This window comes from Marmota flaviventris, chromosome 18, assembly GCF_047511675.1.
Source record: "Marmota flaviventris isolate mMarFla1 chromosome 18, mMarFla1.hap1, whole genome shotgun sequence".
In the NCBI taxonomy this organism is placed as follows: domain Eukaryota; kingdom Metazoa; phylum Chordata; class Mammalia; order Rodentia; family Sciuridae; genus Marmota; species Marmota flaviventris.
The window spans coordinates 19,177,763-19,191,600 of record NC_092515.1 but is presented as its reverse complement, the minus strand read 5'-3'; the positions used below and the strand labels follow the sequence as shown (position 1 = coordinate 19,191,600).

General features: G+C 58.4%; 1 protein-coding gene across 1 annotated transcript; it reads left to right on the top strand.

Moving 5' to 3' along the window:
* Positions 1-201: 201 nt before the first annotated feature.
* Positions 202-13,803, top strand: Lrp3 (LDL receptor related protein 3). Its single transcript, XM_027941499.2, has 7 exons — positions 202-492; positions 2,236-2,283; positions 8,222-8,360; positions 9,615-9,829; positions 10,197-11,313; positions 11,528-11,660; positions 11,890-13,803. The coding sequence occupies exons 1-7, from the start codon at positions 420-422 to the stop codon at positions 12,475-12,477; spliced, it is 2,313 nt and encodes a 770-aa protein (XP_027797300.2). The 5' UTR covers positions 202-419; the 3' UTR covers positions 12,478-13,803.
* The last annotated feature ends 35 nt before the right edge of the window (positions 13,804-13,838 follow it).

The following is a 13,838-nucleotide window of genomic DNA, read 5'->3' as shown; positions in this document are numbered from 1 at the left end:
GGGCTCGGGCAAGGGGCCCGGCGGGAGGACAGACAGACCCGCGGAGGCACCATCGGCGGCACCCGGCCGGGCGGGCTGGGCGCGGCGCGGGGCGGTCCGGGGGCGCCGGGGCCGGACAGGCAGTGCGCCGCGGGGCATGGGTGCTCCGGGGGCCCCGGGGCGCAGGCCGGCCTCGGCGCGGCACCCAGGGCTTGGGGGCAGCGGCGGGCAGGGGTCCTGCCTGGCGGCCGCCGCTGACCCCCTCCGGGGCCCGTGACGCCGCGGCCGATGTGGCCCCGCAAGCTGCGGGCCTGCATCGCTGCCGCACAAAGAGGCCGCCGGAGCCGCCGCCTACAGCCCGGCCGCAGCAGCAGCGCGAGCCCCAGCCCGAGCCTGAGCCGGAGGGCAGGAGGCGGCGCCCGCGCGCGGCCGGCCCCGGCATGGAGAAGCGGGCGGCCGCGGGGCTGGAGGGGGCGCCGGGCGCCCGGGCGCAGCTCGCCGTCGTCTGCCTGGGTGAGTGGGCCGCGCAGGCCTGGAGGGTCCGGGTCCCCAACCTCGCAGCTCCACGCCCCCCCCCCCCCCCCCCGGCTGGACCTCTGCGCCCGCCCAGCCGGCGCTGTCCGGGACCCGGGCTGGGGTGGCTCCTGCTCCCGAGCCCTCTCGGCCTGCTCGGGCCTTAGGCCTGGGAGGGCGGCTCCAGCGCGTAGTCCTGGCCCCTGCCCGGCTCCGAGTAGCACTCTGGCGCCGGCGGTGAGCGGCGCACAGGCGGCGGATTGGTGCAGGAGACGGGTCCGCCAGGGTCTGGGGTTGGCAGCAGCAGCTCAGCCCCGCCGGCCGGCACTCAGCTTGGTGGCGATCTGGGCCTCCAGAGCTGCTGACAAAGGCCCCCTGAAGAAGGAACTGTTTCCTGCCAGGAGTTTAGGCGGGGGTGGGTGCTAGCCAAAAGGGGACTCAGGATGCGGGGCCGGGGGAGGATTCCAGAGAGAAGGCAGCTGTGCGAATGACTCATTTTCCCTTTGTGTCGTCTCAGCCCCAGCGGGTGGGCCTGTACAGCACAGGATGGCGAGTTCCTGGATGGCCAAAGACCTGTCCAGGCCTGGCACCTGGGCCAGGGCTCCTTTCCTCCTCAAGAGTTTTTCTGTCCACTTTTCCACGACCCACCTTGCGCAGAGGGGAAGGAAGGAGTTAAATGCTCAACTCACATGGCTCCTTTATTTACCTCCATGAAGGAGGAGGGAGGCCCTTAGCAGAGCTGAGGGTCATTAAGGGACAGGGTGATGTCACTGATGAGGGCTCTTTAACCTGACCAGTTTGCTGAAACGACTGAAATGACAAAGTGAAGAACAACTCCATTGGTTTTAAGCTGTATCCTCCTCTGTCCCCTACCAATCAGGGGGCTGTCCCCCAGCTGTGTGAGCTGGTCTTAATAAGGGACATAACCTTCAGAATGTCCACCTCTCAATTTGGCTGTGATCATGGGTTCTGGGTTCTGCATTGCTGTGTCCCCTGGTGAGCCGTTCCTTCCTGCTCAGATATGGGATATGGCTCTGCCTGGCAGAGTCTGGTTGTCCTGAAGTGGCCCAGGACAGGTGACCAGGTCTGCAATGACCCTCCAGAAATGCTCCCTGATTCACTGGCATCTTTGATGGGGGAGGGAAGCACTCTGAACCCCAGGAACTTAGGTCTGCCTTCCACTTTGTTTGTGTTCTCTTCTGGGCCTGAGACCCCCTGATCAGAGCAGTAGATAAAATCAAAAGAACCTTATGGAGGTGGGTACTTGAGGGGGTGGCAGGATAATTCTTTATTTTCCCTCTCAAGGTCAGAGTGGCTCAGGGAAGAGAGTCGCTGTTCTAGATGAGTGTCCCTGTAAGATGGGGATAATTAAAACTTCTTCCCTTCCTTTTCTGGCTGCTGGGTAGGTGACGTGGCTGAACCAGGTCTCTGTGATGGGTAGCCCTGAGAGGAAACCCCCTAAGTGATATGATGTGGTGTGACGGGACCGGACTAGCATGTTGCTCTCTCTGGCCATGGATGTGCCAGGTCTCTTTGGGGTCCTTGCCTCTATGCATCCCAGCAGAACTAGGGGTGGAGCAAAAGCCTCAAGCAGAACTCTGGGCCTTGCCCTGTGAAAGGGACCAGCCTTGGGTTCAGCTGTGTTGTTCCATGACTCTGCAAGGCCTGCCACTGGCCCAGAGTAGGTGCCTGGGACCCTGAGGGCCACTATGCCCTTCTGACCCCTCTTTATGTCTCCCACAGTGAACCTCTTTCTCACGGGAAAGCTCAGCAGTGCAGTTCCAGCTCTAGGTAAGTAAGCGCTGTCTTCCTCTCCTTCCATCCCCTCTGGGTTGTTGACCTTTGAGGACCGGCCTTCAGATCCTAGCTCCACCCGGCAGTCTGCTGGCCTCTTATGGAGAAAATCAGTTCTTGTGAATCTTTTCTCCATCATAAAGGAGTTCTTTGGTGCTGGGCAAGCTTGAACTTCCCTGAGCTTCAGTTTCCTCTTATGTTAAATGGATGAATAAAGGTCTACATCAAAATATGGTCTTTATATTAAATATAAACCAATAAGGCAAGACACTCAACATGGTGTCTGGCATGTGTGGCTTATTACTACTGGCAAACTACCAGCACCCTGTGCAACTGACAGATTGTGCCTCCTGTAGGCCGTGGGGTTCCTTAGGGCCCTGAGATGCTGATCTGTGTTAAAATAATGATTCAACTTACAGAAGTAGGACTGAGTGATGACACAGAGAAACCAAGACCATTGGTAGAATTTTTGACTCCTCACGAGAGATGGGGACATGCCGTACCACACAGGGCCATGGGGGATTACTAGGTTTGGGAAAGGAGAGGCCAGAGCCTTTGTTGGGGTTTCCATGGGAAAGTCAAGGCAGGCAGAGCAAACAGCTCAGGACAGGCCATTTTGAATAATCCTGGGGTCATGGGCTGTAGGGTGGTCTCTAGCTCCTGGTCCTGGGTCCTAGAATGCATCAGGGCTGGGGAATATGGGCTTGGTGTGTGAGAGGCAGGTAGAAGGCAGGTGAGGGCCTAACCTGGGATCACTGCACAGGAAAGGTGAGCATCGGGCTGCTGACTTGCAGGAGAGAGATCGACTTTGGCCAGTAGTACACACAGGATGCGAGGAGCACATTGAAGGCTCCATGCTGGCCTCCTGCCTGTCAGTGTGGGTTGGTCATCCAGTGGCCATCTTAGGGCTCTGGCCTGGTGCCTAGCATAGCAAAGACTGTCAGGAGCAGGAGGGGCAGCCAAGAACATCTATCCTCCATCGCTGAGGGGTTGCCAGGGATTGGTGAATGGATAAATCCAGGCCTTTGTGGCCCTCGCTTCCATTCAGAGAGTTCTAAGAAAGGACACGAGGGGAGCCTGTACTGTAATTGATACACCCTGATAAACCTCACCATCTCTTACTCATTCACCTATATACAGGCATCTTCAGCAAACCCTAAAATGCTATTCAAGTAAGGACAGGTATTTGCATTAAAAACATTGGGTCAAAGTTAACTCAAAGTACTCAGGGAAGATGTGTGATGCCCAATCTGGGACCCTGGACTTGCTTTTTGTCTGCTGTGCTGCATGGTAGGGCAGGAGCTGTTTGAGGTTTCTAGTTCTGCTCAGGGGACTGGCTGGCTACAGAAACCCATTGAGCCTGGCTCAGGTATTAGGAACTCTCAGGGGGAGGTACCCTTGCTGGCTGTAGTCACAGGGATAGGAAGGTCAGGGCACAGAGGCTGGTCTGCCTGCCCGTCTCAAAGACTTGGCTTCTGCTTACCTCCTAAGTTTCTCTGCACCTGAGCTCCACACTCTCTGCAGCCACGTGTCCACTGCTGACCTGGGCTGGCCTAGGGCCTGGCCTTGCTCAGCACTGACCAGCCTAGTCCTGCTTGATGTCCCAGCAGAGAGGACATCCTGGTCTCCTTTCCCAGTTTTCAAGAAAAGACTGGCTTAGCCAGAGTCAGATGTTTGTGGTCAGGGTAGAGTAGGAGAAAGGGACAAGAAGGTTTCACATCTCACAAACATGAGCCCCAGGCCAGTTCTTCTGCTAACGTGGTGGGTAGGCATGTTGCCCCAAACATATCTGCCACATTCAGGGTTGGAAAAGTGATGCTTCACAGAGAAGGACCACTCATGGAGCTTGGGGGAGAAAGACACCTGTCTGGGTCTTCATGTTTGGTTATTCTTAGCTTTTAAGATCTTGGGCCCCAGCAGGGTCCACATTGCTCAACTCCAGGGGTTGCTGTTTGCACATCGGTTCCCATACATGGTGCCCTTGGTGTTGTGATTTGTACACACAGCTTGTGTGGTGATAGGTGGTAGTGTGGGACCCTAGCTCTGATCCCTCCAGCATTACTACCAGCTTCTGACTGACTGAGGCTCCCCCTTCCAATAATGTTTTGCGACTCTGTTTTTGTAGAACTTTCTCTGCTGTTCCTATTGTGAAGGAGACCGACCACATCAGGAACCACTCCCCCAGCCCCTTCTCAGAACTGCCCTGGGCTCAGATAATCTCCAGGACCCAGCTAGGCTGCCAGGAACCTCACAGGTTTTTGTCCCTCAGTCTCTGCTCTGCCCCAGGTATGCCAGGGACTGACTGGATCAGAGGACCCACCTCCCACATCCCCCAGAACCCAGTGTGGCCCCAAGAGGTGAGCCTGGGCAGGGTTCATGCTGCCTGACACTCACCTGATGACTTCCCGGAGTGTCTGGGGTGGGTCTCCAAGCTCCCTGTCGTCAGGTTACACAGATGGGTTGTCCAGAGTATCGCTCTCACCTCTGGAAATCAGATCTGCAAATTGTGCTTCATCAGTTCTTGCTCATGTCCTCTCAGGAGTATTTGACAACTTTTGGGCCAGGAAAAAAGGACACGTCCTTTAAAGTGCCCAGTCATCTCTTTCCCACTTACGCGGGCATCGAGAGCAGAGGCAATCTTCTGCCAGAGTGAGGTCAGCTCAGACATTCCTCTCTGTGTGCCCCAAACACCCCTGAAGCCCTCTCCTGCATTAGTATCTCCCAGACTCATGGTTCTCCCACCTCTCCTCTGTCAACCCACCCTACGGACCCTCACTTCCTGGAGAGTCCCCTTCCCCACTGATAGGCCCCCCATCACTTAAATCATCCCACTGAGACAAGCAACATACACTGATTCCATTTTACTGACAGACAAGCCAGGCTCAGGGCAGAATATTGATGCTGGGATTGGATTCATGACCTTATCCCTGTCTGGCCCCGGGCCCTGGGGTGGTGCAGTGGGGTACGATGAGGCTGCCTTTACAGAGACAAGGTGGAGGACCCCCATCTGAACTGGGGGCATCCACCAGGTCCATGGCCAAGTGGCATCCAGTCAAGAGTCCCTGATGGAGCTCCAGTTCCTGGAAGACCCCAGCCTCCCTTCTGCTCCACACTCTGTCTGCACCAGGCTGGACTGGTGGCTGCAGACACCCTCCCCCTACCCGTGACCCCCTCTGGAGAAGAGCAGACAGTTAACAGAGGGCCAATGCCCTTGATGCCCCTGACGTGGGGATTTCTGGGGAAGTGCTGGGGGCCTTTGGAGTTGAGGCCATCTGGGAGGACATGTCACTGGTATTTTGTGGAAAGCTAGAGCTTGGCAGGTACTGGTCCAGTCATCCGGACAGGCTTCCCAACCCTTGAGCGAATGGCCAGCCACAGGGGGTAGCAGGGAGATGTATTCTGGCTACGGCAGTTGGGAAGAGACTGAAGTGGCTGGTGACACTGGAGGGGCCTGGCTTTCCTTGGCCAGTGTGGGCGAGATACCTGGCCTCTTATTGACCTGACAAGATGAGTAGGTCTCTGTCTATCCCCTGTGGGGCTGGGGCAGCCCTGTCCTTGGAGCTGAGAATAAAGATGAACAAGGGCTGTTTCCTGCCCTTGCTGACCCAGAGGCCTGGTGCTCTGGTTTAATGTGCTCTAGAGACTTGACATGGGAGCAAGCTGTGCCCTCAGCCTTGCTGGGCCCTCCATTCTCAGGCACCTCCTCCTTTCTAGCACCTTCTGGAGAGAGAAACCTTCCCAGGCATCCCAGGTCAGCACTCAGGTCTCTGGGAGTTCCATATGACCAATGGCCTCACCCATCAACAGGAACTAGGCTGGGGCTGGGGATCCCTCACACTTTTGGCTAAGACCTGTTCCATTTGTTTAGTGCTTGTCTTCTTGTCCTGGGAGTGGTCACGTGGCTCCCATTTCCTGGAAAGGGAGGAACCTGAGGCACAGAAGGCTGTCTCCCAGGACCATGTGGAAGCACCAGGTCCAGGGGCACTGGCTTATAAACTTGCTGAGCTGGGACTGTTGAGGCTCTGATGGCCTTATGGTGGCCAAGCTTCTTTAGGGCCAAGGGTGGCATTTCTGTTCTAGCCTTTTTATGCTCTTGTGAGCAGTCAGCGGGGGTGACCGGTTTGCGGTTACAGTGTTGGATAATCTGGACCCCACGGTCATGACTGGTCCCGAGCAGAAGGAGCCTCAGCTCACAGCTTGTGCCTCAGCATGATGCTCAGTGGGTACATGGATTGACCACTCAGTGGTCCAGGGTGACTGGCCATGTGTGGCAGGCTCCTGGGGTCAGGGTGTTAGGCTAGAGCATCACAGCCCTTCCCTCTTGTGGGAGCCTGTCATCAACCCATTCTGGGGAGGAGAGGGAAATCCCTGTCCTGGTAGATGCTAGGGAGGAGAGGTGGAGGATGGGGACTTCACTGGGGCAGCCTGGGAAGGGCGTCTCCGAGAAGGGACCTGGGACCTGACAGCTGAAGCTGAGCAGGCATGAAATAGGAAAGTAGGGAAAAACCCTTCAGGGCTCAGCAGGAGCAAAATCTCTCCATGTGCAGGACCAAGGGGCTTGGGGTTATGGGAGCCATGAGGCTGATGGGTGGGTGAGTGAATCTTGTGCTTGTCCCAAGAGCATGGAGTGTAGGGAGACCAGAAGGCTTTCCTTCTTACTGCAGCTGCCCCATTTGGGGTCCCAGAGAGTCTTGCTGAGGAGATAGAGAGAACGTGGCTTTTGGGGCAAGAGTGGGATTAAGGGGGGGGTCACTTGATCATCACTTGTTTCTCTGAGCCTCCGTTTCTCCATCTATAAATGGATCTTGATTAGATCAGATTAACTGACATGGTGCAGGCTTGAGGGCACTGTGAGAAGGTGCGCCAAGTGTATAGGCCCACTGCCTGGCCCTGGGAATGCCTGGGTATTCTGTACTGCCCCTGCGGTCTGGTGTCTTCAGGCTGGGTGTTCTCAGCTAGCAGGTGGAGGCTGCAGATAATGAATCAGTTAAAGGGAAGCCAGTAGTGTGGTGGGCTCCTCAGTCACACTGGCCAGTGTGCTGCTCCGTGTCGATCCTGGACATGGCATACAGTTGACACTTTATAAATGCTTGTTGGCTTAGGGCTGGCTGTGAGAGGCTGAGCTCGTTAAGGACCAGAGTGAATCCTGACTCTGTCATTCACTGGCTGTGTGGCCCTGGGCAAGTCATTTATCCTCTCTGAGCCTCTTTCCTTCTCTGGTTATGACCTCTACCTTCAGTGGCTTTCCATGTGTACTCAGGGTAAGACCCCAGCTCTGTATAAGGTGCACTCAGCCCCAGCCTGTGTTTCCAGCCATCCTGGACATTGCTGCCTCCCTTAGGGCCTGTTTCATAATCGTCACCAGGCCTTCTGTATAAGTCGTCTGCATCCCTCCCCAGCCTGTGAGTTCCACAGGGCAGGGCTTTTGCCTGCCTTATTCAGCATGCCTATCACTTTTGTTTGGTATAGAGTAGGTGCTCAGTGAATGTGAGCAAAGCCCCTCTCCTCCCAGGGCTGATCTGCATTCGGCAGGCCCCAGGAAGGACAGGCAGGGGACCCCAGTGAGATGGCTGGTAAGCCTAGCAGGCCTAGGGTGCAGAATTCTCTCTGAGCTGAGGCCCTGAGGCAATGGTGCTGCACTTGCAGGTGCTGGTTGCCAGGGGGAGTTGGTGGCTCACTCTCAGCCCTCTCAGAGACCTGGGCTTTGGCATACAGCATGGGATGGGCGCTGTGCTGCCCCAAGTCCAGGAGAACCTTCCTGGACCTCCCCCACCCTCACTACTTCTATGAAGTCTTGAGCTCATGGCCGGCCATGGCCTGGCTACCCTTAGCTGCACTTGATGGCACCACGGGAAAGACCTGCGCTCAAGCACACCCCTGACCCACTCTCCACCCAGATGTGGGGTGGGCACTTCTCAGCCTCCTCTCCTGACAGCTGCTTGCAGTGGGAAGCTGGAGCAGCACACAGAACGGCGCGGTGTCATCTACAGCCCGGCCTGGCCCCTCAACTACCCACCAGGCACCAACTGCAGCTGGTACATCCAAGGCGACCGTGGGGACATGATTACCATCAGGTAGGAAGGCCTTGAAGGTGTTGGGGGCAATCAGTGTGGGACCTTACATGCTGGGGGAGCATATGGACAGATGCGTGAGTGTGCACATGCGTTTGTGGACTTGCACAAGCCCATTCCTGAGCAGGCATCAAGGACCTGTGTGTGAGCACATGCACATGCATGAGCCCATGTCTGTAGATGCAGGGAGCACATGCATGAGGTGTCTGAGAGGGCACGTGTGACCATGTGTGCGCCTATGTGAATGCACACGAGCATGTGAGCATGCCCAGTTCCCTGGGCCTCTGTGACTGGGTGTTCCAAGCCAGGTCTCTTGTCCTGAGCCCTGGGAACTGGTGGCCTGATCTGACTGCCTCTGAGGTAGCAGAGCTATCCTCTGTCCTGCAGGGGTGGCTTGAGGCCAGGCTGGCACAGAGCCCAGATCACAGTTTTCCCAAGGGGCCTGCGGTGGTCTCAGCAGGGAAGGGAACCAGGCAGGAGCTGTGCCCTTGAGCTGCAGAGATGTGCAGAAGGAAACGAGGGGTGGGAACAGATAGCGGCACTGAGGAGCTGGAAGGCCTGGCTTGAGATGGTCATGGGGACATTTAGTTAGGGGGTTACTGTGGGTTCCATCTGCTGTTGTTCTCCTAAATGCCAAAGTCCAGACACCCCTGGCACCCCGCTGCCCAGGGCCCAGTTACTCCACAGCTCCCAAAGACAGGGATGTGAAGGCCTTGAACAGGGGCTATCTTGGTTTCTGTGCCTCAGTTTCCCTATGACCACAGACCATGGCTCCAGTGCCAGGGTTCCTCCCTAGGTGATTAGCTGTCACCCAGCTGCAGCACTGGCCCTGTGGGCACAGCCTTATCTTTAGTGCCTGTCTCTGGGAGTTTGTGCTGGGTCTGTTCCAGTTGACCAGGTCTGGGAGGGATGGGGGCCCTTCTGCCTCCACCCTTCAGGGGAAAGTGTCTAGGTGGCTCCTGTCCCTCCCACTGTGGCTTTGGGCTGGGGTGCTGTGTGTGTGATGGAGGAAGACAGGGAGCTGCAACCAAGTTGAGTGTGACCGATGCTGTCCACAGATGTCATTCATGATTCTTTGGACCTCTAGGTGGGGACAGGACTAAGAGTGGAAGAGCAGGCAGTTTGGGAGACAGAGGGCAGGGGTAGTGGGTGGGGCAGGCTGGCCATTGTTGCTGTGAGTTCTGTCCTGACCACTCTGCCAGTCCATGCCATCTCTGCCTGCCCCACCCATTTCTGTGGTTCTGTCTGTCCCTGTAGTTTCCGCAACTTTGATGTGGAGGAGTCCCATCAGTGCTCCCTGGACTGGCTCCTGCTGGGTCCAGCGGCCCCGCCTCGACAAGAGGCCTTCCGGCTCTGCGGCTCTGCCATCCCGCCGGCCTTCATCTCTGCCCGGGACCATGTCTGGATCTTCTTCCACTCAGACGCTTCTAGCTCTGGCCAAGCCCAGGGCTTCCGCCTCTCCTACATCAGAGGTGATGCCAACCAGAGATCAGGGTGGGGACAGCATGGAATGCTCAGTGTTTGGCTCCTGGGTTGGGGCAGTGCCCTCTACTCCTTGCAGGGTTCACTCTGACCAGCCCTGTCCATCTTAGGATGTGGGTGGGACTGTTAAGCTGCTGCACCAGAACCTCTCCAGGTCACTGACCCCACTTCACAGACTTGGCCCCTCAGCCCAAGGTCGGGTCAGAGAATGAGCCCACTTAGGAATCCCAGTGGCCTGGCCCTTCCTGGCCCCAGCTGCATTGGGGGGTGCTCCTGTCCACTCTTGGCCCCAAGCCCCCATGCTGGAGGGGGGCTCTGCTCTCCCCTAACTGCCTCCTGCTACCTCCTTGCCTGTAGGGAAGTTGGGCCAGGTGTCCTGCCAGCCAGATGAATTCCGCTGTGACAACGGCAAGTGCCTTCCGGGCCCGTGGCAGTGCAACACTGTGGATGAGTGTGGAGATGGCTCTGATGAGGGCAACTGCTCTGCCCCTGCCTCTGAGCCTCCAGGCAGCCTGTGCCCTGGGGGCACCTTTCCCTGCAGTGGGGCACGGTCCACGCGCTGCCTGCCTGTGGAGCGGCGCTGCGACGGCACACAGGACTGCGGCGACGGTTCTGATGAGGCTGGCTGCCCGGACCTGGCGTGCGGTCGGCGGCTGGGCAGCTTCTACGGCTCCTTCGCCTCCCCAGACCTGTTTGGTGCGGCCCGCGGGCCCTCGGACCTTCACTGCACGTGGCTGGTGGACACACAGGACCCTCGCCGTGTGCTGCTGCAGCTGGAGCTGCGGCTGGGTTACGACGACTATGTGCAGGTGTATGAGGGCCTGGGCGAGCGCGGGGACCGCCTGCTGCAGACGCTGTCTTACCGCAGCAACCACCGGCCGGTGAGCCTCGAGGCCGCGCAGGGCCGCCTCACTGTGGCCTACCATGCCCGCGCCCGCAGCGCTGGCCATGGCTTCAATGCCACCTACCAGGTGAAGGGCTACTGCCTCCCGTGGGAGCAGCCGTGCGGGAGCAGCAGCGAGGGGGATGACAGTGGCACCGGAGACCAGGGTTGCTTCTCAGAGCCGCAGCGCTGTGATGGCTGGTGGCACTGTGCCAGCGGCCGGGATGAGCAGGGCTGCCCCGCCTGCCCACCCGACCAATACCCCTGCGAGGGTGGCAGTGGCCTCTGCTATGCACCTGCTGACCGCTGCAACAACCAGAAAAGCTGCCCAGATGGCGCCGACGAGAAGAACTGCTTCTCCTGCCAGCCCGGCACCTTCCACTGCGGGACCAACCTGTGCATTTTTGAGACGTGGCGGTGTGACGGCCAGGAGGACTGCCAGGACGGCAGCGATGAGCACGGCTGCCTGGCCGCTGTGCCCCGCAAGGTCATCACCGCTGCCCTCATCGGCAGCCTGGTGTGTGGCCTGCTGCTTGTCATCGCCCTGGGCTGCGCGTTCAAGCTCTACTCGCTGCGCACGCAGGAGTACAGGTGGGTGCCCCTCCGTGGCCGGGGCCCTTGGTTTCCCTGCTCACGATGCATGCAGCTGTGGGTTTGCCCAAGGAGGCTCAGGCCTTCCCGGTGGGCACTGCTGGGTCTGGGCAGCACATTTTCCAGATGGAGGGGCAGAGTCCCTGAGTCCTGTTGGGGACCACCAGGAAGTTGGCCAGCCCTGCCATACTTCCCTTCTGTCCACTGCTTTCAGGGCCTTCGAGACCCAGATGACGCGCTTAGAGGCCGAGTTTGTGCGGCGGGAGGCACCCCCATCCTACGGTCAGCTCATTGCACAGGGCCTCATCCCACCCGTGGAGGATTTTCCTGTCTACAGTGCATCCCAGGTGAGCCTCAGCAGGCGTGACCCAAGACCAGAGGACAAAGGGCCAGGAAGGACAGCGTGTGGGACAGCTTGGTCCAGGGGTCACAGAAGGGGGAGGTGAGACCTGGGCTAGGTGACCTAAGGAGACCCCAGCCAGGTAGAGGGGGTGCAAGTTGGTCTTGGGTTCCTTGGGGGTGTGCTGACCTCTGCCCCTAAGTGGCCACTCCCTTAGCTGCTGCCCCACCCTCTAGGCCTCGGTGCTACAGAACCTTCGCACAGCCATGCGGAGACAGATGCGCCGGCACGCTTCCCGCCGGGGCCCCTCCCGCCGCCGTCTGGGCCGCCTCTGGAACCGGCTTTTTCACCGGCCACGGGCACCTCGGGGCCAGATTCCACTGCTGACTGCTGCACGCACATCACAGACGGTGCTGGGCGACGGGCTCCTCCAGCCTGCACCTGGGGCCGCCCCGGATCCCCCAGCATCCCACACAGACACAGGCAGCCCCAGAGCAGCTGGGGATGGACCTCCCAGTGCCCCTGGTCATGCACCAGAGGTGGGAACTTCAGTGTCACCCCCGCCCTCGGGCCTGCGAGACCCAGAGTATGGGCCTGTGAACAAGGACAGAAAGGCCTGTAGGGAACCTCTGGTGGATAGCCCGGCCCCTCAGGACACAATTCCTGAGCCCTGCTTGGCCCAGGACCCTTACCCCCAGGCTCCCACTGCCAGCAGCACTCCAGACCCCCACTCCCCAGAGCCACTGGAGGTCTGCAGGAGCTCCTCACCACCCTGCTCCCCAACACTGGAGGCCAGTGACGATGAGGCTCTGCTGGTCTGCTGACCCACAACACATGCTGGTGACCGCCATAGCCCCGCTTTGTAACCAGGGAATACACAGTCATTTCTACCCTGCCTCCGCGTCCTTTCTTGCAGAGCGAGAGGCCCACCAGCAGCCCCATCAGAGGGTCTGGGCCCTGAGCCAGCAGCCTGCATCAACTTGGGTGGGCATGGCAGAGAGGGGCTGGGGGTTGGCTGGGGGAAAGAGGGTGGAGTGACGAGCCTATCTTTGGGGTCCCAGCACACATAAGCACCTTGGGGTCTCACTTCTACCGATTCCTCCACTCCAGTTCAAACCTGGGAATCCATTTCCACAGAGTCAGGGAGGCCAGGGCAGGGCTCTCTGGGGTGTGTTTTGTGTGGCTTCTTGCTTCATTCCCCCTATGGTGGCACCAGCTACTCCCAGAGCTGTGCCAGAAGCTATAGTAATAGGACTGAAAGGGGCCCTGGGGGTATTGGGCTTCACCAGTGGTGAGGGCTCTGTCCACACTGAGCCCTCTTCCCATCCTTCCTAGCAGGGCCCCCGAGGAGCTGGGCGAGGTGGTTCTGCTCCATGAAGCCATCTTGGGCCTGGCCAGGCTGGTGCCCTTTGCCGTTTGTGATCTGACCGAGGGGTCAACCTCCAGGGGACTATGGCAGGGCTGGAAATGTTGGTATGAGGTTGAGGGCCATGAGACCTTTTGCAAGCCCTGAGATTCCCAGGACATCCTGCTCTGTACTTTCTCAGGGGACAGAAGCTGAGGCACCAAGGGATAGTAGCCAAATCCATCCCATCCTGTCTCAGGGTCTCAGTTTCCCCACCTGTAGACCAAGGTGAGGCTGTGTGCACTCAAGTCATGACATTCACTCTGGTGACTTATGAGAAGAAAGATGATCCTGGCCAGGAATCCCTGGGCTCCCCTGAGGTTGGCATGGAGTGACCCAGGGAAGGGGCAGATGGAGCAGCTTTCCCTCACTGTCCCTCTTGGGCAGGTTGGTTCTGGGCTTCACTGAGCCAGCCCTAGGTCAAGCGTCAAGACCCTCAGATACTAAGAGCCTCCTCAGTGGCATCTCCTCCAGGGTCTGCCATGGCATCTTCTCAACTAGCAATGTGCGTGCCTCCCAGTGAGGTATGCCACCACCTGCCCCCATCAGGGTCCACCAGGGACTCCCCTGAGCACAAGCGAACAACCAGCCCTGTTTATTTGTAGGCCTTTTTCAGAAAAAGCTAGCAGGGCAGTGCTAAGACAGGAAACCCCCTCCACCTTGTCTGGGCTTCCTTACGATAGGCCTCTAAGAGTCATATCTCTTCTTTCCAGAAAAAAAAAAGTTTTTGCAAAAACACCTCCTCAATAAACAACATGTAAACAGAAACAGCTGCTTCAG

Bases quoted from the DNA above. Each gene is read 5' to 3' on its own strand.
- Lrp3 (XM_027941499.2), top strand. From the start codon at position 420: ATGGAGAAGCGGGCGGCCGCGGGGCTGGAGGGGGCGCCGGGCGCCCGG. The intron at 2,284-8,221 runs GTAAGTAAGCGC...CTCTCCTGACAG, and splicing joins CAGTGCAGTTCCAGCTCTAG to CTGCTTGCAGTGGGAAGCTG. The intron at 8,361-9,614 runs GTAGGAAGGCCT...CTGTCCCTGTAG, and splicing joins GGGGACATGATTACCATCAG to TTTCCGCAACTTTGATGTGG.